The sequence below is a fragment of the Hypanus sabinus genome, chromosome 6 (genome assembly GCF_030144855.1).
Source record: "Hypanus sabinus isolate sHypSab1 chromosome 6, sHypSab1.hap1, whole genome shotgun sequence".
Taxonomy (NCBI): Eukaryota; Metazoa; Chordata; class Chondrichthyes; order Myliobatiformes; family Dasyatidae; genus Hypanus; species Hypanus sabinus.
The window spans coordinates 48,913,327-48,938,474 of NC_082711.1; the positions used below are offsets into that span (position 1 = coordinate 48,913,327).

Sequence of the window (25,148 nt, forward strand, 5' to 3'; positions counted from 1 at the left end):
CATTTGACTCTTCAACCCTACTCTCTCCCGCTGGTCTTGGAGGGATTAGTATTTGATCTGAACTTTAAAGCAAGCCACACAACGCTGCACACAATTACTGACAGTGCAGGGCAAATGTAGAGAAAGGTCCTTCCTGAACTCTCCCCATTGTTAATCATTTTAACTGCCTGTGGATAGTTCCACTCATGTTTCTTCAAACACCATTGCTTTAAAAAGAAGCACGCAGTGAAAAATAAAATAGAACACAAGATGCAAGAGAGATCAATTTCCTTACATGACGTTTCCTTAAAATCAGCAGAAAACTTTTAGTTATATGACTACTCATAAGGGGCATTTACAAATGGCAACCATTACAACTTTCCGTCCTGCAAATGTTATTGGTACAAAAGGAGTGACATCTACAATCTGGTTAATTTTCATTCAGGGCTCAGAGGAGTTTAGTGGTTAGTGTAATGCTTTGCAGAACCAGCAATTGGATGATAAGAGTTCAATTCCCACCACTGCCTGTAAGCCATTTCTACATAGCAATAGGTTTCCTCCCACATTCCAAAAGGCGCAGGAGCTAGGACTAGTAAATTGTGGGCATGCCACTTTGGCACTGGAAGCATGGCAACACTTGTGGGCTGCCCCAACACATCTTCAGACTGCGTTAGGACAATCATGATGAATGGTCTCGTCAGTCTGTTTATTCATTTCCATCGGTGCTGCCTGACCTTCTGAGTTCCTCCAGCATTTTGTGTCTGTTGCTCTGGGTTTCCAGCATCTGCAGAATCTCTTGTGTTCGGACTGTGTTGGCCGTTGACGCCAACAAAGTATTTCACTGTACATGTCGATGTTGTGATGTACATGTGACAAATACAGCTAATCTCATTTTTATTTAAACACTCTGTGCTATGTCATTTTTTTTAGTCCCATTGCATTGCATTGGATATCTTCCTGTTTTCTGCCCAATGACATGGCTTTGGTATCAGCGTCGGTCAAGCAGGTCATAGTAATGTGTGGAAAGAGTCACTGGGCAAGCTGCGGATTACTGTCCTCAGGTGAGGTAGGAAAACTCCAGGAATAACTTAAAGAGAATACCTGACACAGGGAAGAGTGGGTAGAAAAGAGATGGGCAGAGAGGCAGGAATTTTAGTTAATTTAGTTAATTTTAACAGGTTTTCTTTTCTCCTGAAGGCATTCACTCTTCCCTGGGCACAACACCACTTATTCCCCAGTACGTGGCTTCAGTGGTCATGTGTGCATGAACATGGATAATGAAGAGTTAGACAATCCAACTACAGAGAGCATCATGACTACATCTGTCCATTCACACCTACAACCAGAGTCATAGAACAGTGATCAGAAACAGAAACAACAACCCGTTAACAGCTCAATATGCCCAGTCCATGACGGGGTCTACAGGGAAACTTCCTGGCTTGTAAAATTCACTGAGCTTGACACTAAGAAAACCTTTACAATTTGGTGCAGTAAATCTAATAACTCAAACAAATCCAGTTACTGCATTGTTTAATCAACTTCACAACTGAATACTTGTACACAGTGCTTATTTGACCACCCACCCAGGTTAAATATAACCAAGAAAACTTGAAGCATTGCCAAACAAAAATCCTATTAAGACAGTCGCTCATTATTCATTGTGTGTGCACTTAATCTTTTACTTTTCTGAAGAACAAAGCAGACTTCCCAGCAATCTTTTAAAAATATGCAACTATGATTAGTTCACTAAAAATAAAAATCAGCATTAATCGTGTTGGTATCTGAAACATGGTCTTGTTATTAAGTCTTTCAACCTACACCTCCACAATAAAGGAAGCACAGAAATGTGGTATTTTATAAATCTGCACAGGAATGTTTAAACACTCAAGCAACAGCTAATGGCACCTTGACTCAATCCAGCATTGTTTTCTGGAGCCATATAAACAATACAATTGGAGAAAATGGCAAGAAAAAGAAACATAAACACAAACACAAGGAAATTTGCAGATGCTGGAAATGCAAGCAACACACAGAAAATGCTGGTGGAACACAGCAGGCCAGGCAGCATCTATAGGGAGAAGTACAGTCAACGTTCCGGGCTTCAGACTGAGACCCTTCGTCAGGACCTGGGTCCAAATTGAGAAGCTCGAAAATGAATCCTAAAACCAACTGGAGTAAGTTGGTGGCGGAAACACGTTCCAAGGAAGGATATATGGCTGTAGTAACGGGTTTGGGTCAAAATGTGATCGAAAAGTTGAAGGGCCAAAGAAATTATAGATGGGGAGCAGTGAGAGAGGGTTTCACTAAACTCCTGTCTAAGAGAAGATTTAAACTTCTTCAGTGTAGGCATCACTGGGAGAGGCTTCACAGTAGTGAATTTAAAAATGCAAACACGAGGAAATCTGCAGATGCTGGAAATTCAAGCAATACACACAAAATGCTGGTGGAACGCAGCAGGCCAGGCAGCATCTATAGGGAGAAGTACCGTCAACATTTCGGGCTGAGACCGTCTCAGCCCGTCTCAGTTGACTGTACTTCTTCCTATAGATGCTGTCTGGCCTGCTGCGTTCCACCAGCGTTTCTTGTGTGTTGCTTAAAAGAAACATAAATCTGATTTTGCAGCTTTTCTTCAGTCATATGGATAGTCGAATACAGTTTGTGTGTTGGTCACATTAGCCTTGTAATTGGTCACATTAACCATCAGAAAGCAGTCCTCAAAGAGGATCAGAGGTGGAAATTCAAGTTAGTGGGTGTCAATATTCTGAGGATCTATCCTGGGCCCAACATATCAATGCAGTGACAATGAAGGCACGACGGTAGCTTTTTTTCATTAGGAGTTTGAGGAGATTTGGTATGTCACCAAAGACACTCACAAGTTTCTATAGAGGTACCATCTGCAGATGATTCTAACTGACTGCCTCATCATGTATGGGGGGGACAGACACTGCACAGGATCAAGATAAGCTGCAGAGAGTTGTAAACTCAGTCAGCTCCATCATGGGCAAGAACCTCCCCAACATTCAGAGCATCTTCAAGGAGCGATGCCTCAAAAGGGTGACATCCATCATTAAGGTCCCCCATCACTCTTCTCGTTGCTACCATCAGGTAGGAGATACAGAAGCCTGAAGGCACACACTCAGCGATTCAGGAACAGTTTCTTCACCTCTTCCACGTGATTTCTGAATGGATCCACTTTTGGGCATTGCACTAATTTAATTTTGATTCTGATTCTAAAAATAAATGCACAAGGATATAGGAGCAGGAGAAGGTCTCCAGCCTTCATGCCTGATCAATGTTGGCCTCAACCCCTCTTCTCTGCCAGCTCTCTGGAACCTTCAATTTAAAATGTTTTCCTGTCTCCACCTTAAATATATCTAATAATGTGCCCTTCACCATATTCTGGGGCAAAGATGTCCAGAGGATCACCACCCTCTGAGAGAAAGAAAGGTATTAGAACTATAATTTCATAAACATGTATACAATGGTAGTTTGGCCTCAGCAAGTGCCGAAGTTTGAGAGATTCAACAAAGTTCAAAATCACAAAGCAAACCAAGGGATGCTACTTTAAAGGTAACAACCATAAGAACGAACGGCTACATTCAGAAATATTTTCTGTTTTATACAGTGAGTTTTTGTGATCTGGAATGCACTGCCAGAAAGTCCAATGGAAGCAAACTGAACCATGACCTCTGCTCTACTCACTTATGACAATGTGGCTAAGCACAGTTCCAATGCCATATTTATCCCTGCTGATGACACCACTGTCAGACTGAATCAAAAGTGGTGAGGAATCAGCAAAAAAAGGGAGATTGAAAGTCTGCTGAGTGTTGCCACACAACAACTTCTTACTTAATGTCAGCAGGACCAAGGAGCTGATTATTGACTTCAGGAGGAGGAGATTGAAGGTCCAAGAGCCAGTCCTCATCAGGGGATCAGAGGTGGAGAGGGCATGCAACTTTAAATTCCTTGGTGTTATCATTTTAAGGACCTGTCTGAGGCCCAGTATGTATGTACAATTATGAAGAAAGCACAGCAGCAGCATTTCTACTTCCTTAGAAATTTGTGAAGATTTGGCATGACATCTAAAACTTTGAAAACTTCTACAGATGTGTGGTAGAAAGTATATTGACTAGCTGCATCCAGCCTGGTATGGAAACACCAATGCCCTTGAATAGGAAATCCTACAAAAAGTAATGTATATAGTCCAGTTCATCACAGGTAAAGCCCTCCCCACCATGAGCACATCGACACAGGGCATTGTTGCAGCAAAGCAACATCCATCATCTGCTCGATCTTCACTGCTGCCATCAGGAAGATGGTACAGGAGCCTCAGGACTCACAGCACCAGCTTCAGGAACAGCTATTACCCCTCAAACATCAGGCTCTTGAACCAGAGGGGATAACTTCACTCAAATTCACTTGCCCCATCACTGAACTGATCCGACAACCTATGGACTCACTTTCAAGTACTCTGCGTCTCATGTCCTCAATATTTATTGTTTATTTATTTGTTATTATTATAGAACATAGAATAGTACAGCACGTTACAGGCGCTTCGGCCCACAATGTTGTGCGGACCCTCAAACCCTGCTTCCCATATAACCCCCCACCTTAAATTCCTCCATATACCCATCAAGTAGTCTCTTAAACTTCACTAGTGTATTGGCCTCCATCATTGACTCAGGCAGTGCATTCCATGCACCAACCACTCTGAGTGTAAAAATTTCCTCTAATATCCCCTTTGAACTTCCCTCCCCTTACCTTAAAGCCATGTCCTCTTGTACTGAGCAGTGGTGCCCTGGGGAAGAGGCACTGGCTGTCCACTCTATCTATTCCTCTTAATATCTTGTACCCCTCTATCATGTCTCCTCTCATCCTCCTTCTCTCCAAAGAGTAAAGCCCAAGCTCCCTTAATCTCTGATCATAATCCATACTCTCTAAACCAGGCAGCATCCTGGTAAATCTCCTCTGTACCCTTTCCAATGCTTCCACATCCTTCCTATACTGAGGCGACCAGAACTGGACACAGTACTCCAAGTGTGGCCTAACTAGAGTTTTAAAGAGCTGCATCATTACATCATGTCTCTTAAACTCTATCCCTCGACTTATGAAAGCTAACACCCCATAAGCTTTCTTAACTACCCTATCTACCTGTGAGGCAACTTTCAGGGATCTGTGGACATTTACCCCCAGATCCCTCTGCTCCTCCACACGACCAACTATCCTGCCATTTACTTTGTACTCTGTCTTGGAGTTTGTCCTTCCAATGTGTACCAGAGGTCAGTGAACAGAACATTTTCCTTCTCTGACTCATCTCAAGTCAAGAGTCTAAAGAGTCATCACAGTGAAGAGCACCAAAAGTAAAGAATATTTTACAAGCGAATTACTAAATTAAAATATTTTGTTTTGTTCTCAAAGTGATTAAAAGGGCGGCATGAAACAGCCACCAAATCTAAAGCAAGAGATTTACTTTTAAAATAATGTTACACATAAAACATTCAGCTTTACTAAGTGTTGTGCTTTGGGTAAAGATCCTTGGCATTAACTCACATGTTCTGGGTGATGAAAGCACAACGTTGCTTTGTTAAACTCTGGTGAAGATTAATTTAAATAGAGGATTCTAGCCAAGGCACAAGGTGGGAAACATTATGTTTATCTCTTTTGCTGTGAGAATGAGGGCAATAGTGTGGAAGAAAATCACCATCTCCAAGTGACACTGACCCATATATTATTACTTCCTCGGTAAATATTCTCCTAGTGCTACCCATTTACCAGCCCTTTGTTGCACTCTAGCACAATCAACTTAGTCTATTTAATAATTCATATAAAACCTGTTCTGTTTAAGTTTTCACTTTTCATCTCCCCATCTCCATTTCCAATCACTTCTCAGTCAAGCTTACCTGGTTTCCGGATCGTTCGGTGTCCCGGTGGCCCCATTGTAGCCTGGCATTTGTTTATCAACTGAAAATGGCACAATGTCAGAGACGGGAGGTGAGGAAGCAGCACTGCGTGACTTGGTTACCGTGGTCTCTATAACCATCTGTGGCCCAGAGTCTTTCCTGAGGGTGCTCCGCATAGAAGCGGATCTGTCGAGCTGCGCGGGGTGAGCCATGTGAGTACTCTGCCCATGCACGTCTATCATGCGCATTTCATTTATCTTCTGCGGAGAGGGTGGTGGCGTTTTGGAGCTGACCACTGGTCCATAGCCATCCGAGAATTTCCTCGGCTTTGCTCTGTACATTGACTGTTCCATCATATCCACTTGACCACCCGTGTTTGGGAAAAGGTTGCCGGACCTCAGTGTAGACCGGTGGTACAGCATGTGATCGGGTACATCTCCGGCAATTCCAGCGCTGGATGAAGCAATGCTCATCCGTCCATCGTGGTACATGTAAGGATCAGCGTACAGGCCTTCATTCCTGAAGAGGGGAATGTTTTTGCCACCCAGGTCTTCATCGGGCTTCACATCTCTCCTCTCCAAGATGGCACTCGGGCTGGGGGAGATAGACCTCGATGGCTGCACGCTGGACAGCCTGTCTCGAGGGACAGTAGCACTGCCCGGCATAGGAATGGTCCTTCCACCATTGAACGGGATCCTGGATGGTGAAGGCGGCATTGATTGAACTATCGGTGGTGAATTTGGTGGTCCATGAGGAAGAGGACCGTGGTGGCGGAAGGAAGGAGGGGCTTCTTTTGTATACACCATCTCCCTCTGCATCTGGAAAAAAGAAGAAAGGTCATTTTAGGAGAATGCTTCTGCTTAAGTTATCGTGATCTTAGTCACAGTGTGGGATAAATGGGCTTTCATATAAAACTATGCATTGTACATGTTTCGATAATGGCAAACAAAGGCTCCACGGTTACTGTTACTTTACTTCTACACATGCTGCTATACAGTTTTTACTCCCTGGACCACAATCATGATGGTAAGCTGAATGACATGACGTGGCACCATATCAAGTGCCTACTGCAAGACCATATACAGCAGTGGTAGGAATAGTGCGGTCACTTGAATCACGTATGATATTCTCCCAAGGGGTTGTTCACTTTATGGAGAATGCCTGTGCTAACCTTGTTTAACGTGGGAAGGCTGCTGCATGCCGACGACCACATGGTCCTGTGACAGATTGGGGGTCAGCATCCAGTAGCATGGCATGCTAGATGACTCGGGACTGACCCTCAATGCTGTTGTGATGTGTCATTATCTTCTGCCAGCTCCACTACTGAGAGCCTGGTTAGGGAGAGCTTTGACCTTCTCGCCATGGGTGACCCCACCAGTAGCTAAACTCCAGATGTGTTGCTCTCAGGACCTCAAAAACCTCTTCAACATGACAAGTTGGAGCAGCAGTACTCTAAATGTTCCCTTTTCAGCCTGATACAGGAAAAAAACACAACTGCTTCCAAGGTTAGTACAGTCAACAAAGATGTCTTAATGCATTTAAACAAACTATCGCTGATTAAAACCAATGGAACATGGATTGTGGTCGGAAGCGCCCACGTAGGATACCTTGGAGGAAGCGCAGGTGTAGATCAGGGTTACAAGTGTGTTTAAGGAAACGGGGTTTTAAACTCCCTATACCGACTATCCTGCTGGCAAACGTGCGGACTCTGGCGAATAAAGTCAATTATCTCAGAGACTAGAAGTAAATTATCTCAGGTGCTGAATCAGAGACAATAGGACCGCATGTGTCATTTGTTTCATGGAATCCTGATTAACCCCTTCCGTACCAGATGCAGCGCTTCAGATTGACAGGTTTACTATACACTGTCAGGATAGATCTACAGAGTCTCTCAAAAGCAGAGGTGGAGGAGTATGCTTCATGATCAACACTTCTTGGCGCACAAATATATCAGCGCTGTCCCAATTCTGCTCACCAGACCTGGGATATCTCGCAGTAAAGTGTTGTCCTTTTTACCTACCACGGAAGTTCTACAAGTCATTTTGGTAGCAGTTTACATTTCACCTCAGGCCAATATCAAATGATCTGAGTAATGGGATCAACATGCATGAAACAGCACACCCTAATGCCTTCACCATCATTTTGGGAGATTTTAACCAGGCCAGTCTGAAAAAATCACTAAGCAACTACCATCAACAGATCATTTGCAATACCAGAGGAAACAACACACTGGACCATTGCTATATCACCATCAAGAATGCCTACCGTGCTACTCCACGCCCTCACTTCGGGAAGTCTGATCACCTAGCTGTACTTCTACTCCCTGAGTATAGGCAGAGACTGAAGACTGTAGCACCAGTAGTGAGGACCAATAAGGTATGGACAAGGGAAGCACAGTAGCGCCTACAGGACTGCTTTGAATCGGTGGAGTGGACTGTATTCAGGGATTCATCTTCGAACCTGGATGAGTATGCTGCAGTTGTTACTGACTTCATTATAAGGATATATATATATTATCAGGATATATATGGATAACTGTGTGCCTACAGAGACTTACTGTACAATCCCAAATCAAAAGCCGTGGATGAACCAGGAGGTATGTCGTCTGCTGAAGGCTAGATCTGTGGCATTCAAGTCTGGTGACCCAGGCCTGGACCAGAAAACCAGGTATGATTTGCAGAGAGCTATTTCAAGGGCAAAGAGACAACTTCAAATGAGGTTGGAGGCAACATTGGATGCACAACAACTCTGGCAGGGTCTGCAAAACATTACTTTCTACAAAGTGAAACCCAATAGCATGAATGGTAGCGATGTTTCACTACCAGACGAACTCAACACCTTCTATGCTCACTTTGAAAGGGAGAACACAACTACAGCTGTGAAGATCCCTGTTGCACCCGGCGACCCTGTGATCTCCATCTCAGAGATTGATGTTAGACTGTCTTTAAAGCGAGTGAACCCTCGCAAGGTGGAAGGTCCCAATAGAGTACCTGGTAAGGCTCTGAAAACCTGTGCCAACCGACTAGCAGGAGTATTCAAGGACATTTTCAACCGCTCACTGCTATGGGCGGAAGTTCCCACTTGCTTCAAAAAGGCAACAATTATACCAGTGTCTAAGAAGAAGAATGTGGGCTGCCTTAATGACTATTGCTTGGTAGCCTTACATCTACAATGATGAAATGCTTTGAGAGGTTGGTCATGACTAGACTGAACTCCTGCCACAGCAAGGACCTGGACCCATTGCAATTTGCCTATCACCACAATGGGTCAATGGCAGATACAATCTCAATGGCTCTCCACATGGCTTTAGATCACCTGGACAACACAAACACCTATGTCAGGATGCTGTTCATCAGCTATAGCTCAGCATTTGATACCATCATTCCCACAATCCTGATTGAGAAATTGCAGAACCTCGGCCTCTGTACCTCCCTCTGCATTTGGATCCTCGACTTCCTAACCGGAAGACCTCAGTCTGTGTGGATTGGTGATAAAATATCCTCCTCGCTGACAATCAACACTGGCAGACATCAGGGGTGTATGCTTAGCCCACTGCTCTACTCTCTATAGACACATGAATACCATTTATAAATTTGCTGATGATACAATCTCAGGTGGTGATGAGAGGGCATACAGGAGTGAGATATGCCAACTAGTGGAGTGGTGCCGCAGCAACAACCCGGCACTCAACATCAGTAAGACGAAAGAGCTGATTGTGGACTTCAGGAAGGGTAAGACGAAGGAACACATAACAATCCTCATCAAGGGATCAGAAGTGGAGAGAGTGAGCAGCTTCAAGTTCCTGGGTGTCAAGATCTCCGAGGATCTAACCTGGTCACAACGTATCGATATAGTTATAAAGAAGGCAAGACAGCGGCTATACTTTATTAAGAGTTTGAAGAGATTTGGCATGTCAACAAATACACTCAAAAGCTTCTCTAGTTGTACCATGGAGAGCATTCTGACAGGCTGCATCACTGTCTGATATGGAGGGGCTCCTGTACAGGACTGAAAGAAGCTGCAGTAGGTTGTAAATTTAATCAGCTCCATCTTGCGTACTAGCCTACAAAGTACCCAGGACATCTTCAGGGAGCGGTGTCTCAGAAAGGCAGTATCCATTATTAAGGACCTCCCGCACCCAGGGCATGCCCTTTTCTCACTGTTACCATCAGGGAGGAGGTACAGAAGCCTGAAGGCACACACTCAGTGATTCAGGAACAGCTGCTTTCCCCTCTGCCATCCGATTCCTAAATGAACATTGAACCCTCGAACACTACCTCACTTCTTTTTTAAGATACAATATTTCTGTTTTTGCACGCTTTTTTGTAATCTATTCAATATATGTAATTGGTTTACTTGCTTATTTATTATTGTTATTGTTTTTATTTTATTCTGTTTTCTTCTCCAACTCCAAGCTCTCAACTTCTTCATAATGTTTCGCTTACAATTAATGTTTCAGTACAACCATTTTTTTAAATTATCTTTATTCTTGGGAGGATGTATATGAGCAGGTCTATTATGTACTGCCAATCCCCCATCGTGGAAATTATGAATTTTGTTTTTAAACTATTTCTTCTGGAATTAAATGAATTAGGGATTTTCAAATAAGAGTGGTTTGAGGCTGGGTAATGGAAGGCAACACTAATGGTTACTATAACAGACTTTTACACTTATACAGAAAAATTATAAGTTATTATTGACTGAAAAATACACATTTTTCCACAGTTTAGATCCTGAAGTGCATTCTTATTTTAGTACTGTCCATCTTAAATAAAACCATGTGACTTACAATGTTGCTATTGCATTTGATCACAAGATAAGCACTGGACAACGTAACAGTCCAAGAGTCAGAGTTGAGGAGACATACAGTACTGAAAGATGTCCTTCAGTCTCCTGTGTCCATGCCAGACATCAAGTGCCCATTCATTGTCATCCCATTTCCAGTGGTGTTCTAAATTTGTCAATTCAAATGCTCGGCTAAGTACTTCACCAAAATGTACCGAGAGTACTGCCTTCACCACCCATCAGACAGCACATTCCACATTGCAACAAACCTCTGCAGGTAAAATTTCTTCCTCAGGATTCTCCTCTAAAGCTATTACACTCTACTTTAAACAATTAGTTCCAGATATTTCTGATTTTGCTTCCTAATCTACTTTTCACCCTCATAATTTTGTAGTGAAGTTTAATTCGGGTCTTCCCTCAACCTCCTTGGCTCCACATGAAAAAAACCCAGCCTATCCAGTTTCTTATAAATAGCAAAACATAGCACCCCAGGTCATATTCTGGGGAACTATCTTCTGCGCCCTCTCCAGTGCAATCATCTCCTTCTTCCATTGTGGCAATGAGGACAGTGGGCAGCACCCAAATGTGACTTATTGGGAGTTTTGTTGAGTTGTTTTATAACATTCCTCTTCTTGTAGTCTCTGCCCAGCTAATGAAGGCAAGAATCCTGTATGTCTTTCTCACCACTTATCTACTTGCAATGTCACCTTCACAGATCATTGGATATATAACAAGATCTGTCTGTTCCTCAGTACTCCCAGGGGTTCTGCATGTCCTATCCTTCATTAGTCCTTCCAAAGTGCATCACCTCACAGTCAGAATTCAATTCCGTCTGCCCTTGCTCTGCTTACCTTACAACTCATCAATATCATCCTACAGCCTCCTCATTATCCACAACAATTTTTGTAATATCTCCAATCTTATAACCAAACCTCCTATATTCACATTCAAAGCATTTATGCACAAGTAGTGAGGGTCATTTGCCCATACAGTTCACCGTGTAGGATTCTCATCACTGAAGCCATTAAATTAGTTTGGCAGAGAATCTACTAGGTAATGCTTGATCTTCTTGACACTAGAAGGACACTTTTGGACCAGTTTCTCACGTGGGGCATGGTCAAAGGCCTTATGGAAGTCCAAGCAGACTGCAATAATTGCTCTGCTCTTGTCAATAGGCTATGTTCGTATCCAGACAGGTTCTTCCATTCAAAGTCACGTTGATGACTGTTCATTAGTTCTTCCTTTTTTGAGTACAGATTAATCCTGTCCCTTGGGACTTTTCCAATAACCTCCCTACCACTGACTTCAAACTCAAGGGCCTCTCATTACTTGGCTTGCCCACATTGCTTTTTCAAACAACATACACACCTACTATTTTCCAGTCACCTGTCACCTCCCATTCGCCAGCAAAGATTTAAAATGCTTTTTTTTTAAAAAGAGTTCTAGCATTGTCCTCCTTTGTGATCGATAGAAGCTTCGGCTATCCCTCCTAATATTCAGGAACGTTGGATCCACTAGGGTATCTAATAAATCTTTAGTAGTTACATGCACGAAAATTACACTGTCTCCTTCCTGCATTCTCCAACTATGTTGCCCTTCTTCAAAGTGAATAGAGATGAAAAGTATTCATTTAGGACCTCACCTATGTGGTCTCATCCATTCACAGATCAACCCTATGACCCTTAATGCACCTCTTCCTCTTTTTCTTGTTACTTTTTGCCCTTAATACATAGATAAAATGCTTCGGAGTTTTTCTTAATTTTGCACGCAAATGATATATTGTGGTCCCACTTTGCCCTCCTAATTTCTTCAGCCCTGCCTTTACTAAGAGCAGTTATTTTACCCTCACAACCAGATGAATCCATCCCAGCCTCATTTGCTGAGTTACATCTCTATAATGCCTGGGCTTGACTTTTCCAACACGCTCTCAGCCCCCTCCTGAACACTACCCTTCATAATACTGGCGTAAATCAAGCCACATCCACCCATCCTGACTGACAATAACTCCTAGTTAAGCAATGACTCCACGTTAAACATATTAATTTTGTTTCCATGTCTTGTTCCACTCCATCTCTGCAATTTCCCTTAATCTAAATTTCATTACTTTATCTCTTTCTTCCTCTCTCCCCTCCTGAGCCTCAGTCACTCTTTCTTCAGCTATACAGTCCCTGGCACCGAAAACTCCTCTACTTAACTTCCCTTACTATCTATCTATCCATCCCTTGCCCTTCCCTTAAGGTGCTCTTTCAAAATAACTTCGCATCAGATTATTGACCAATGTTCTGTGACGCACAGTGGTCACATATTTTGGCAGACTCCCATACAATACTGAGAGATCTGTCTTCGTTAAACCTGTTGATGTCTGTCTTTGATTAGACAAAACAACTTCAAAAAAGGCCAAAGCAGCCTTTGAATAGAAGCTGCATACCAACACTACTCCCAACATCTTTTGTTAAATTGTCAGTGCTTAATGCCAATGCAAGAGCAAATGATTGAAGCCTACACATTTTTAGTTCTTTATATTCAGAATTCCAAAACAATATATTATGCAAAGGTGTAATTAAGGAGCAGCAAACCACAATGTCTTCTAAGAACTGAAGTCAAAAGGAAAATATATTATTATATCAGGACTCAAAGTACAGACATTGTCTTCACCCTTTAATGTCAAAAATGATCATAACCACAAATATTTTAATAAATTTGTGAGGAAAGCAACAATTGATCATTTGTTAGCTGCTAAACCATCTTAGCATAAGGACTGTATTAATTAACATTAGCTTTTTCATCTAACCTCACCAAGTAAAAGAAAACCTACAGTGTCCAGGCTTCCTACTGGACACATGTCTCCTTACTCAACATACATTTGCAAAACATGTTAAATAACGATTGATGAAACCTTCTGTCCACACAATCATATAATTGGTATCGACAGCCTAGGAAACTCTCTTACCTGCTCCATTAATCACTCTCAATAAAATGTCATGTTCATTTACACAGAAACAAAAACAATCCCAGGGCATGGCAGAGCTTGCACTGCTGCCTTTCACCACACTCAAACTTGCCTTTATACTGAGCTGCTTGTGCCTGCCAATGATTGGGTGGGAGGACCAGCACCAAACTGAAATAAAGTTCCTCCCACAACAAAAATATAATTTGAAATTTGAGTACATCACTGGGTCAAAGTTACCATGGAGAAATCTGTCACATCTTTCAGCTGGTGTTTACAGAGTCTCATTGGTTGCCCCAACCTTTGAGTCAGAGCTAAATAAATAAAATCTGCAGTTAACAGCTGTGTAGGGTTAATCGCTCATAATCATTACAATAGGCTCAGGGACGAGGCTGATGCCCATGGATGTCATTAGATATAGTGGTGGATGGTCACACATCACAGAAGAGAGATCAACGATTGGGCAGGCAGTTAAGCCCTGAAGAAACATTCCTGCTCTTCCTGGCCTACGCTGGATACTTCCCTCAAAGATTTGGCCCAACTCATCTTTCATCTTCCAAATTCCTCCATGACCTGTCATTATAAAGAGGGCAGCTACTCAAAGGAAGGCAGAAAGTCAACAACCAGAGAGTCATAGTGCTATACAGTAGAGAAGCAGACCCTTCGACCGAACTGGTCCATGTCAACCACTAAGCTAATCCCATTTACCCCTGCTTGGTCCAAACCCTCTTAACCTTTCCAAGCCATGTTGTCTAAGTGTTTTTTAAATGTTGCTATTGAACCTGCCCTCAACTATTCCTTCTGGCAGCTTGCCTCATATATATGCAGCCCTCTGTGTGAAGAAGTTGTCTCTAATGTCTCTTTTAAACTTTTTCCTTCTCAACTTAATTCTAGTTCTTGATTCTAGAGCCGTGGGAAGAAGGCTGATTGCTTTCACCCTACCTATCACCCTCATGATTTTATACACCTCTGTAAGATCATCCCTCTGTCTCTGCATTGCAAGGAATAAAATCCTGGCCTGCCCAGCATCAGCCCGTATCCCGGAATCTCCCTGTAAGTCATTTCTGCACTCCTTCCAGCTTAGTGTCATTTTTCTCACACCAGGGTGACCAGCACTGAACACAAAAATTAAAGTGTAGCTTTGCCAACATCTTATACAACTACTCAAAGTAAATTTATTATCAAAGTACATATGTCACCATATACAACTTTGAGATTCTTTTTCTTGTGAGCATACTCAATAAACCCAACAACGATAATAGAAACAATGAAAGACCACACCAACTGGGTAATCACTGTAATCGATAAAGAGCATCCTGATGTATGCATCCTTACTGTCCAGACATTCCAAGGTTGACTGAAGAGCCAATGAGATCTGTTGTGCTGTAAGGCAAATTGAAGTGAATCCAAGTCGTTTTCTCAGGCAGGAGTTGATGTGTTTTATCACCAACTTCTCAAGCCACTCCATCACTGTGTATATAAGCACTACTGGATGATACTGAGGCAGGTTACCATGCTCTTAGGCACCAACATAACTGAAGCCTGTTTGAAGCAAGTGGGTACCTCAGACTGCCAAAGCGAGAGATTAGGAACCTCAGTGGACAGTCCGGCCAATTGAGCAGCACAGGTTTTTAATACTTAGCCAGGTACCCCATCTGGGCCGGATGCTTTCTGTGGGTTAACCCTCCTGAAGGATATTCGCACATCACTCTCAGAGACTAAGATCACACGATTATTGGGGGCTCTGGGAGTTCATGATGGTTCCTCCATGTTTTGACGGTCAAAGCGAGCATAGAAGGCACTGTGTTTATCTGGAAGCCAAGCCCTGTTGTCGCCCATGTCCTTTGATTTTACTTTATTAGAGGTGATGGTATTCAAGTTCTGCCACAACTGTTGAGCATCCTTCATTGACTCAAGTTTAGTCCAGCAGTGCCACCTCACCCATGAGATAGCTTTCTAGAGATCATACCCATACCTCTTGCCACTTCCTTGGTCACCAGACTTGAATGCCTCAGCAAATTGTGGATCTCATGGTTCAACAAGGGTATTTAGTTGGGGAAGACTGAATGATTTTGTGGGGACACACTTGTCTACAACTGTTTATATAAAGTCTGTGACAACTATGTTGCATTCAATCAGATCCACAGATGAGTCCTTGAATATGGCCCAGTCCACCGACTCGAAGCCTTCCTTTAGTTGCTCCTCTGCCTCCCACAGCCATCTCTTTATTGTTCTTGCAGCATTGCTCTTTAACCTCTGTCAGTAAGAGGACAGCCAAGTGATCAGATTCGCAAAATGTAGTCTGGGCATGGAACAGTAGGCATTCCTTATTTTAGTATGTGTTGGGACCTCTGGCGCTACAGCTTATATGCTGATGGTAAACAGGCAGGGATTTCTTCAAAGATGTCTGAAATCCTCAACTATGATATCAAATGGATCGGGATGGACTGTTTCTTGTTTGCTGCAGGATCTCAAGCACTTGATTATGGTTGGCCGCTGGTGGTATGTAAACTGCGGTCAGTATCATGGATGAGAACTGCCTTGGAAAATAGAACGGATGGAATTTGACTGTTAGGTTTTCAAGGCTGGGGGGAATACAAATTCGCCAAAACCGCCACATTGGAGCACCACAGAGAGCTTATCATGAAATATGCTCCACCACCATTTCTCTTTTCCGAGCCAGCAGTTTGGTCCAACCTATGTACTGAGAAGTCAACGGGTCTGATCGTCATATCTGGCATGCTGGAAGTGAGCTACAACTCAGTAAAGCACTGAATACTACAATCTCGAATTTCCCTTTGATACATCAATCTTGCCTTCAGGCTCTTCATTTTATTCTTAAGTGACTGCATATTTGCTAACAAGATGCTGGGTAGAGGAGAGTCTTATTCCTTTTGTTTCAGCTTGTCCTGGATCTCCCCCCACCCCTGATCCTGTCTTGCTTCCAGTTATGGCAATGAACCTTCATCAGCTTAAAGGTGCCGTACCTGCTTGTTTGAGAGTTAAGTCTGATGAGTCCTTCACAAGGTCGTGAAATCTATAGATCATTAAATCAATTTAAAAGTATATTACTCAAAGGGAAATTACATGCTGCAGATTACAAAGGGGGTAATTAAAAAGAGTTATATTTAGAAGTATTGTATGTAGGCTGTAGAACGTTGCTGTGGTTCACCAGTGCCATCTTGCAGAACTGCAGCATAACTGCCCAACTCAGGGCCCTGATTGAAGGCTAGTACACCAAGACCCTTCTGCCCCAACTTGCCAACAGTTTCTTGACTGATAGTTCACTGTTTAATCAAAAGTCATTAAGATCAGAAGTAGATGGGTTTGAGACTGGTTTGAGATTTTTTTTTGCATTTCACCTCTGCTGGAATTACACTTTTTTTGGGAAGAAAGGTTCAGCCATTTGAAGCCGCAGTAGATCCAGTCTTGTGATCAAGCATCTTGTTGCCTCCTGGTATGCAGAACTAAATGGTTTTGCAATGCACTTATTTACTAGGATATAAAGATTTCCTTAGACCTAGGGGCAAGACCAATTCTATACATAGATGAGCTAACCAGATTACTTTCATCAAAAACTGAGCAGAATTGTATGCCAGCATTCTATTCTCAGTGGGGAAAATAAAACTAGCAATGCTGTTGACTGATCACTAACAAGAAATTTGTGCAAGAATAATGTGTGGGGCTTCATTCTGCTTCAGTTGAGCAAAGAAAGCTTGCTTTGACCAAGTTGCCAACAGGGAGTGGACTTGTTTTAAACAAGTTGCACGACAGTGGACTCGTTCTGACTAAACTGCCCCAGCAGCAAATCAGATCTGATCAGCAGGGCCCACAATGTTTAACGCACTTTTCATTTTTAAACCTGAGATTATCACAAGAACACACATAACAAAAGCTCAAAGTAATGTAAATAAATATACCTATTAAAGGATAATGTTTTATTAGTCTAGGGCAAGGGTTTCCACCCAGGGGTCAATGGTAATCCAAGGCATAAAAAAGATTGGAAACCCCTGGTATGCACTAACAGTGAAAGCATAATGTTAAAATGATTGATGAGATAAATAAGAAAAATAATTCTGAAGTGACATGAGGAAATTGGTGAAGGCATTTTCCTCCTTCAGGAATATTTGAGTGGACTGAAAACATCTGTAGTTGGGGCTGTGTTTGCGAAATGGTTTCCAATAATAGACAGTGACAAGAGCCTCGTATCTTCTTTGGGATCTAGCATGTGGAGCAAGAAGTGAAGAAGATAACGTAGTTCAAAGAGAAAGTACCGATTTACACTTTCTCATAATGCCACCATACCCATCCACACGTGCCTGAGCTTCCAGTTATGACTGGTGGGTGAGACTGGTGAAGGGAGACTCTAGGAAAATGCAGACATATACAGCGAGTTCAGTACAGTATCTATAAAAAAACATGCAGCTCCAGTTATGAATCCTCAAGAAGACCTGGAATTTGATGGGTTCCAACAGGAAGTGATGATCTCTTTTCTTTTTTCCCTGCCCCATGCCTGGGTAAAATGAAATTGTAAAGCACAACCCTTAAAACATACAATTTCTTTCTGATACAGAAATGCTTAATGGTAGAATTATTGAATAGCTACAGCAGAGAAGAAAACCATTCGTCCATGCCAGCTCTCTATCAGAGCAAATTCTCACTAAATATTTATCCAATGGCCTACAGAAGGCTGCAATAGAACATGTGCCCATGACATCTGCAGGCAGCATATTCCAGATTCCAATAAAAAAACATGGCTCTATTTTTCACTGTGACCTCCAGTCCTCAGATCATCTGTCAATGAGAATGGTACTAAGAATCCAATCTGACCAGGCCCCACATCAATTTATATTCTTCTTTTAGGTCTCCCTCAGCCTTCTCTTGCTGAAAGTTCCAGCCTCTCTGATCTATCTCTGTAATGAATGTTCCTAATCCCAGGAGCCATTCCTGTAAACCTGCTCTGGATTCTCCTTAATACCTGCAGAACTTCTACAAAATAATTTTGAGAACTGAACATAATATTCCAGTGGCAGCCTGAGCAGTATTTTATTAAAGTTCATCATTACTTTGCTCTTTTATGCCATTAATGATAAAGTTCAAAGCTGTGAGTGAGGAAATCAAGGATCCAATTGATCAAGGAAGTATTGAGGACCAGGTCTTGAAGCTTATTGATTAGCTTTGAAGGGGATAGTATTGAATACCGTAGCTGTAGTTGATAAAGAGCATCCTGATGCATGCATCTTCACTGTACAATGTTCCAGAGTTGAGTGAAGCACTAATGAGATGGCATCTACTGTGAACCTATTGTGCCGGTGGGCAAATTGGAGCAGATCCAATTTGCCTCTCGGGTAGGAGTTGATAATTTGCAGCTCCAACTCTCAAAACAATTCATCACAGTGGATGTAAGTGCTTTTGAATGATAGTCACTGAGGCAGGATACCGCATTTTTTTAGCCACCTGCGTAATTGAAGCCTGCTTGAACCAGGTTGCAACCTCATTCTGCTGGAGCAAGAGGTTAAAGACTTCAGTGAACACTCCATGCAGCTGATCAACACAGGTCTTTAGTACCTGGCCAGGCAGTTTCCACGGGCTCATTTTCCTGAAAGATGCTCTCAGTTTGGCCTCAGTGACTGAAATCACAGGTCATCGGGAAAAGTGGAAATTTGTGGAGATTCCTCCAGATGGTCAGAGTGAGCATTCAAGGCATTGAGCTCATCTGGAAGCCCTTTTGTCCTGATGTCCCTTGATTTCACTTTGTAAGAGGTTATAGCCTTCAAGCCCTGTCACAGCAGTTAAGCATTCTTTGATGATTCAGGTTTAGTCTGGAATTGCCACTTCACCTGTGAGATTGCTTTCCAGAGATCAAAGCTGGACTTGTTATAACTTTCTTGCTTGCCAGGCTTGAACACCTCTGATCTGGCCTTCAGCAGATTGCAGGTGTCATGGTTCAGCCACGGCTTAGTAAATATTATTTTATTTAATATTATTACCTTATTCAATATGGCAATTAGTAACTAGATAAATTGCTTTTTTTGCTATTCCTCACCTCATACACAAAGATTTTTAACATCTAGAAGTTAACCATGAATATAAAAGCATGGAAGAATTTACGAAGAGAAACATCAGAAAAATTAATTTTCTCAGAAGTGAAAACTGTTTTGAATTACATGCACACACCACTAACAGTAATATTGCATCTTTTAAAGTTTACAGGTAATCACATTTATAGTTGTTTCGTAAAGACGACAAAAAACGCAGCTCAAGTTTTTCTTGGAATCATTCCAAACTTTCTCTATCTAATTCAATTTGAACATTGAGATACTCATGCTTACAGCTACAAGGGAACAATTCACCTAGTATATTACAGAAGACCCATTATGTTAGAAGATGAAACTGTCACTTAAAGTAATCATGATTTAGTGAGATAATATAATATCTTTGCACCCGGGAATTTATGTTCTCATTTATATGTTAATGTACACCAGTGAAAGGTCTCGAGGCTCACCATGGACAGCTGATGCTTTCCAAAAGGAAAATAACCTATATTTCATTTTGTATGGCCCAAACACAACAATGGATTTGTTGGTTGAACCCACACTAACACATCATAATACTAAGGAGATTTTTATCACCTCTGTTTCATTTATGACCTCTCTACTATCTCTAAATTGTCAAACTGCTTGTCTGATATCCAAAATGATCAAACAGAAATCTCCTCTGATAAAGTATTGGCAAGATCGAGGGCATTTCCATCAATCACTGCCACAAACTCCACTTTTCTATGCTGACTCTTTTCTACATCATTGTCCCTGGCAATTGACTGAGGATGAACCAGACTGTTCACATTTTTGGTGTAATACTAAGATAAGCTACGGACTAGAAATTCATCTTATGACAGGGATAAAATCATACCTTCTCCATTAAATTGAATGATTCCACAACTGTCTCCATTAATCTGTTATTGAAATTCTCAATGGCTGCCTTACTAATGGATTAGACCACTTCAATCTTCATCACTTCATGCTTAGTTATCCAAAGCTAGAATTTGTGGAGAGAATGGAAAGCAACTGTACTTTAAAATGGGGAGAAGCACTGTCGACGTTTCGGAACGAGACCCTTCATCCTGACGGTCCGAAACGTCGACAGCGCTTCTCCCTATAGATGCTGCCTGGCCTGCTGTGTTCCACCAGCATTTTGTGTGTGTTGCTTGAACTTCCAGCATCTGCAGATTTCCTCGTGTTTGTACTTTAAAATTCCAGCTTTGCTGCCCAAGTTCTAAGTTCTTAACCTGGTTTATAAATCTCTCTTTGGTTTCACTCTCTCCTTCTCTCTGTTGTCTCTTCCAGCCTCACAACTGACAGAAAGAAGAAAATGACATCAAAGGGGAGTTTAAATAAATGTGAGATGCAATCTAGGTTTCCCAGAGTAAAGGTACTGCTTTGCCTAGAAAGTAATTGAAAAGAAGTGTTTCTGGTCCAAGTGGAATTTTCACTTCCTAACATATTCACATGTCGCACATCAAAAAATAAAAATCAGATTTTTGAGATGTTTGATTACAATTGTAGAGATTGAAGCAATTCTGTGAAAGCATGAATCAACTGGAATTGAATTGTTGCAGATACGGGTTAAACAGCAAAGAAATTAGCCCTTCAGCCCGCAATGTCCACGCTGATCTTTCTGCCTTTCCACACGGATACTATTTTCTAGTATTAGGTCCATATCGTTTTGCACAACTGCACTTATCCCATTTTCCATATCAGGCCTGCAGTGACTGTCATAATGTCTCCCATATGCTGTGACTGGATATAATGTATGAGGAACATTTTAATGGATCTGGGCCTGCACTTGTTGGGGTTTAGGAGAAAGAGGGGGTCTCATTCAAACCTATCAAATATTGAAAGGCCTAGATAGAGTGAATGTGCAGAGGATGCTCCAATAGTGTAGGAGTCTAGGACCAGAGGGTACAGCCTTAGAATATAAGGACGTTGCTTTAGAAAACATGAGGAGTAATTTACTTAGCCAGAGAGTGGTGAATCTGTGGAATTCATTACCACAGACAACTATGAAGGCCAAGTCACTGGGTATATTTAAAATTAAGGTTGACATGTTCCTGATTTGTAATGGTGTCGAAGGTTATGGAGCAAAGGTGGGAGAATGGGGTTGAGAGGGGTAACAAATCAGCCATGATTGAATAGCGGTGTAGATTCAATGGGTTGAATGGTATAATATGATATAAGATTCAATGGTACTTTGTCGTATGGTCTTATGGTATCCAATTACCACCATTTCAGGCAGCAAGTTCCAGACATCAAACACATCCTGTGTAAAATGCTTTCCCTTCATATCACCTTCAAAACTGCTTTCTCACATCTTAAACCTATGCCCACTTGATTTATTAGATGGCAAGAATATTTTTTCAAGGAGCTGAAGAATTAAGATAAGGCCTAAGAGAAATCTATAGTCAATTCGATACAATAATCCAGGCTGAAATTCATATTTTCCAATTACTTCTGGCAATGCTAAGTGCTAATTTATGTTTTATTGCTAGACTACAAGTTGCCAAGAATTTGAAATCCAATGCTATCCACATCAATTCCAGTTTCAATGAAAGCTTTTATTTTAGAAGCATACTTCCCTCACTAATCGCAGTCTAAATCCAGCATCCGTGCTCTATGCTCTTCCTCCAAAACTCATCGTGTGACCTTCAGAGTACTAAACTGCACTGCAGAGTACAACATAATAAAGTGACTAAATCTCACATTTAACACTAAAAAATGGGGATGGCACGATGCATTTCGAGGCACTCCTGTTCTCCAAGGAATGATAGTATATCAATTAATTCTAAAAAATAAACTTCATCCAAGTATCTAAAATGTAAAGTTTTATTTCTACATTCAAGGCTTATTATTTCACAGTTCCAAATCTATCCCATTCTTAATAGAATAAAGAATATACTCAGTGAAAAATCAAGACCTGATTTTTCTCCGGTTACAGCTACATATTATGCTTTGTAGACATGTACAGCAGCTTGAACAAAAGGAAGTGAATTACCCCACAAAAAATGTTAAGGATTTTAACATGGTCAAAATATCAATAGTGATGCTGGAGCTTGTTGAGAAGCAGCGCAGTTCCATAATGAACCAGAAACATTCCATCACGCAAGACCAAATTTAGAACACTAATGCATATCTGAAAGTCCCAAAATTGTTGGCCGATCATTACTGCCATTAACTCAAGGCAGGCTCCGCATAGAGAATCTGCTCGCTGAACTATGCCACACAATCTTTTCCACTGGGGAGGAAAAGATACTCGGAAGATGTGTGAACGCTAATAGTTCTCAAAGTACTAAGGTGCCTTGGTAACGTAGTGGTTACTGCGATGCCATTACAGTTTGGGGCACTGGAGATCAGAGCTCAATTCTGGTGTCCTCTGTAAGGAGTTTGTATACTGTCCCCATGGAATGCATGGTGTCCTCTGTAAATAGTTTGTATACAGTCCTTATGGAATGCATGGTGTCCTCTGTAAGGTGTTTGTATACAGTCCCCATGGAATGCATGGTGTCCTCTGTAAGGAGTTTGTATACAGTCCCCATGGAATGCATGGTGTCCTCTGTAAGGAGTTTGTATACAGTCCTTATTGAATGCATGGTGTCCTCTGTAAGGAGTTTGTATACAGTCGCTATGGAATGCATGGTGTCCTCTGTAAGGAGTTTGTATACAGTCCTTATGGAATGCATGGTGTCCTCTGTAAGGAGTTTGTATACTGTCCCTATGGAATGCATGGTGTCCTCTGTAAGGAGTTTGTATACAGTCCCCATGGAATGCATGGTGTCCTCTGTAAGGAGTTTGTATACAGTCCTTATGGAATGCATGGCGTCCTCTGTAAGGAGTTTGTATACAGTCCCCATGGAATGCATGGTGTCCTCTGTAAATAGTTTGTATACAGTCCTTATGGAATGCATGGTGTCCTCTGTAAGGTGTTTGTATACAGTCCCCATGGAATGCATGGTGTCCTCTGTAAATAGTTTGTATACAGTCCCCATGGAATGCATGGTGTCCTCTGTAAGGAGTTTGTATACTGTCCCTATGGAATGTGTGGTGTCCTCTGTAAGGAGTTTGTATACAGTCCCTCTGGAATGCATGGTGTCCTCTGTAAGGAGTTTGTATACTGTCCCTATGGAATGCATGGTGTCCTCTGTAAAGAGTTTGTATACAGTCCCTCTGGAATGCATGGTGTCCTCTGTAAGGAGGTTGTATACTGTCCCTATGGAATGCAAGTCGTCCTCTGTAAGGAGTTTGTATACAGTCCCTCTGGAATGCATAGTTTCCTCTGTAAGGAGTTTGTATACAGTCTCTCTGAAATGCATGGTGTCCTCTGTAAGGAGTTTGTATACAGTCCCTTTGGAATGCATGGTGTCCTCTGTAAGGAGGTTGTATACAGTCCCTATGGAATGCATGGTGTCCTCTGTAAGGAGTTTGTATAACCTCCCCATGGAATGCATGGTGTCCTCTGTAAGGAGTTTGTATACAGTTCCTCTGGAATGCATGGTGTCCTCTGTAAGGAGGTTGTATACTGTCCCTATGGAATGCATGGCGTCCTCTGTAAGGAGTTTGTATACAGTCCCCATGGAATGCATGGTGTCCTCTGTAAGGAGTTTGTATACAGTCCCCATGGAATGCATGGTGTCCTCTGTAAATAGTTTGTATACAGTCCTTATGGAATGCATGGTGTCCTCTGTAAGGTGTTTGTATACAGTCCCCATGGAATGCATGGTGTCCTCTGTAAGGAGTTTGTATACAGTCCCCATGGAATGCATGGTGTCCTCTGTAAGGAGTTTGTATACAGTCCCCATGGAATGCATGGTGTCCTCTGAAAGGAGTTTGTATACAGTCCCCATGGAATGCATGGTGTCCTCTGTAAGGAGTTTGTATACAGTCCTTATTGAATGCATGGTGTCCTCTGTAAGGAGTTTGTATACAGTCCCTATGGAATGCATGGTGTCCTCTGTAAGGAGTTTGTATACAGTCCCTCTGGAATGCATGGTGTCCTCTGTAAGGAGTTTGTATACAGTCCCTATGGAATGCATGGTGTCCTCTGTAAGGAGTTTGTATACAGTCCCCATGGAATGCATGGTGTCCTCTGTAAGGAGTTTGTATACAGTCCCCATGGAATGCATGGTGTCCTCTGTAAGGAGTTTGTATACAGTCCCTATGGAATGCATGGTGTCCTGTGTAAGGAGTTTGTATACCTTCCCTATCGAATGCAATGCATGGGTTTTCCCACAGTCCAAAGACATCTCAGTTAGTAGATTATTTACTCATTATAAATAGTCCTATGATTAGGCTGAGGTTGAATCAGGGGTTGCTGACCAGTACAGCTCAAAGGCCAGAAGGGCTATTATCTCTGTATCTCTAAAGAAATAAAGTCTATTTAAAGATCTTTTTCAGTGATTTAAAATGTTGCAATTTAATATTCTTTCTTTTTAACTGTCAAATTCATTTTTATCAACTTACAAAATAGTTTTGTAACTTACTGAG

At 41.9% G+C, this 25,148-nt stretch overlaps 1 protein-coding gene across 10 annotated transcripts in view; it reads right to left on the reverse strand.

Moving 5' to 3' along the window:
- Positions 1-25,148, reverse strand: part of LOC132395448 (sickle tail protein homolog) — a 640,240-nt gene that overhangs the window by 66,951 nt on the left and 548,141 nt on the right. For all 10 annotated transcript variants that reach the window (XM_059972075.1, XM_059972076.1, XM_059972078.1 and 7 more), the window contains one exon: positions 5,880-6,697. In XM_059972075.1, the coding sequence (XP_059828058.1) occupies positions 5,880-6,697 (818 nt within the window). The remainder of the gene's footprint in view (positions 1-5,879; positions 6,698-25,148) is intronic.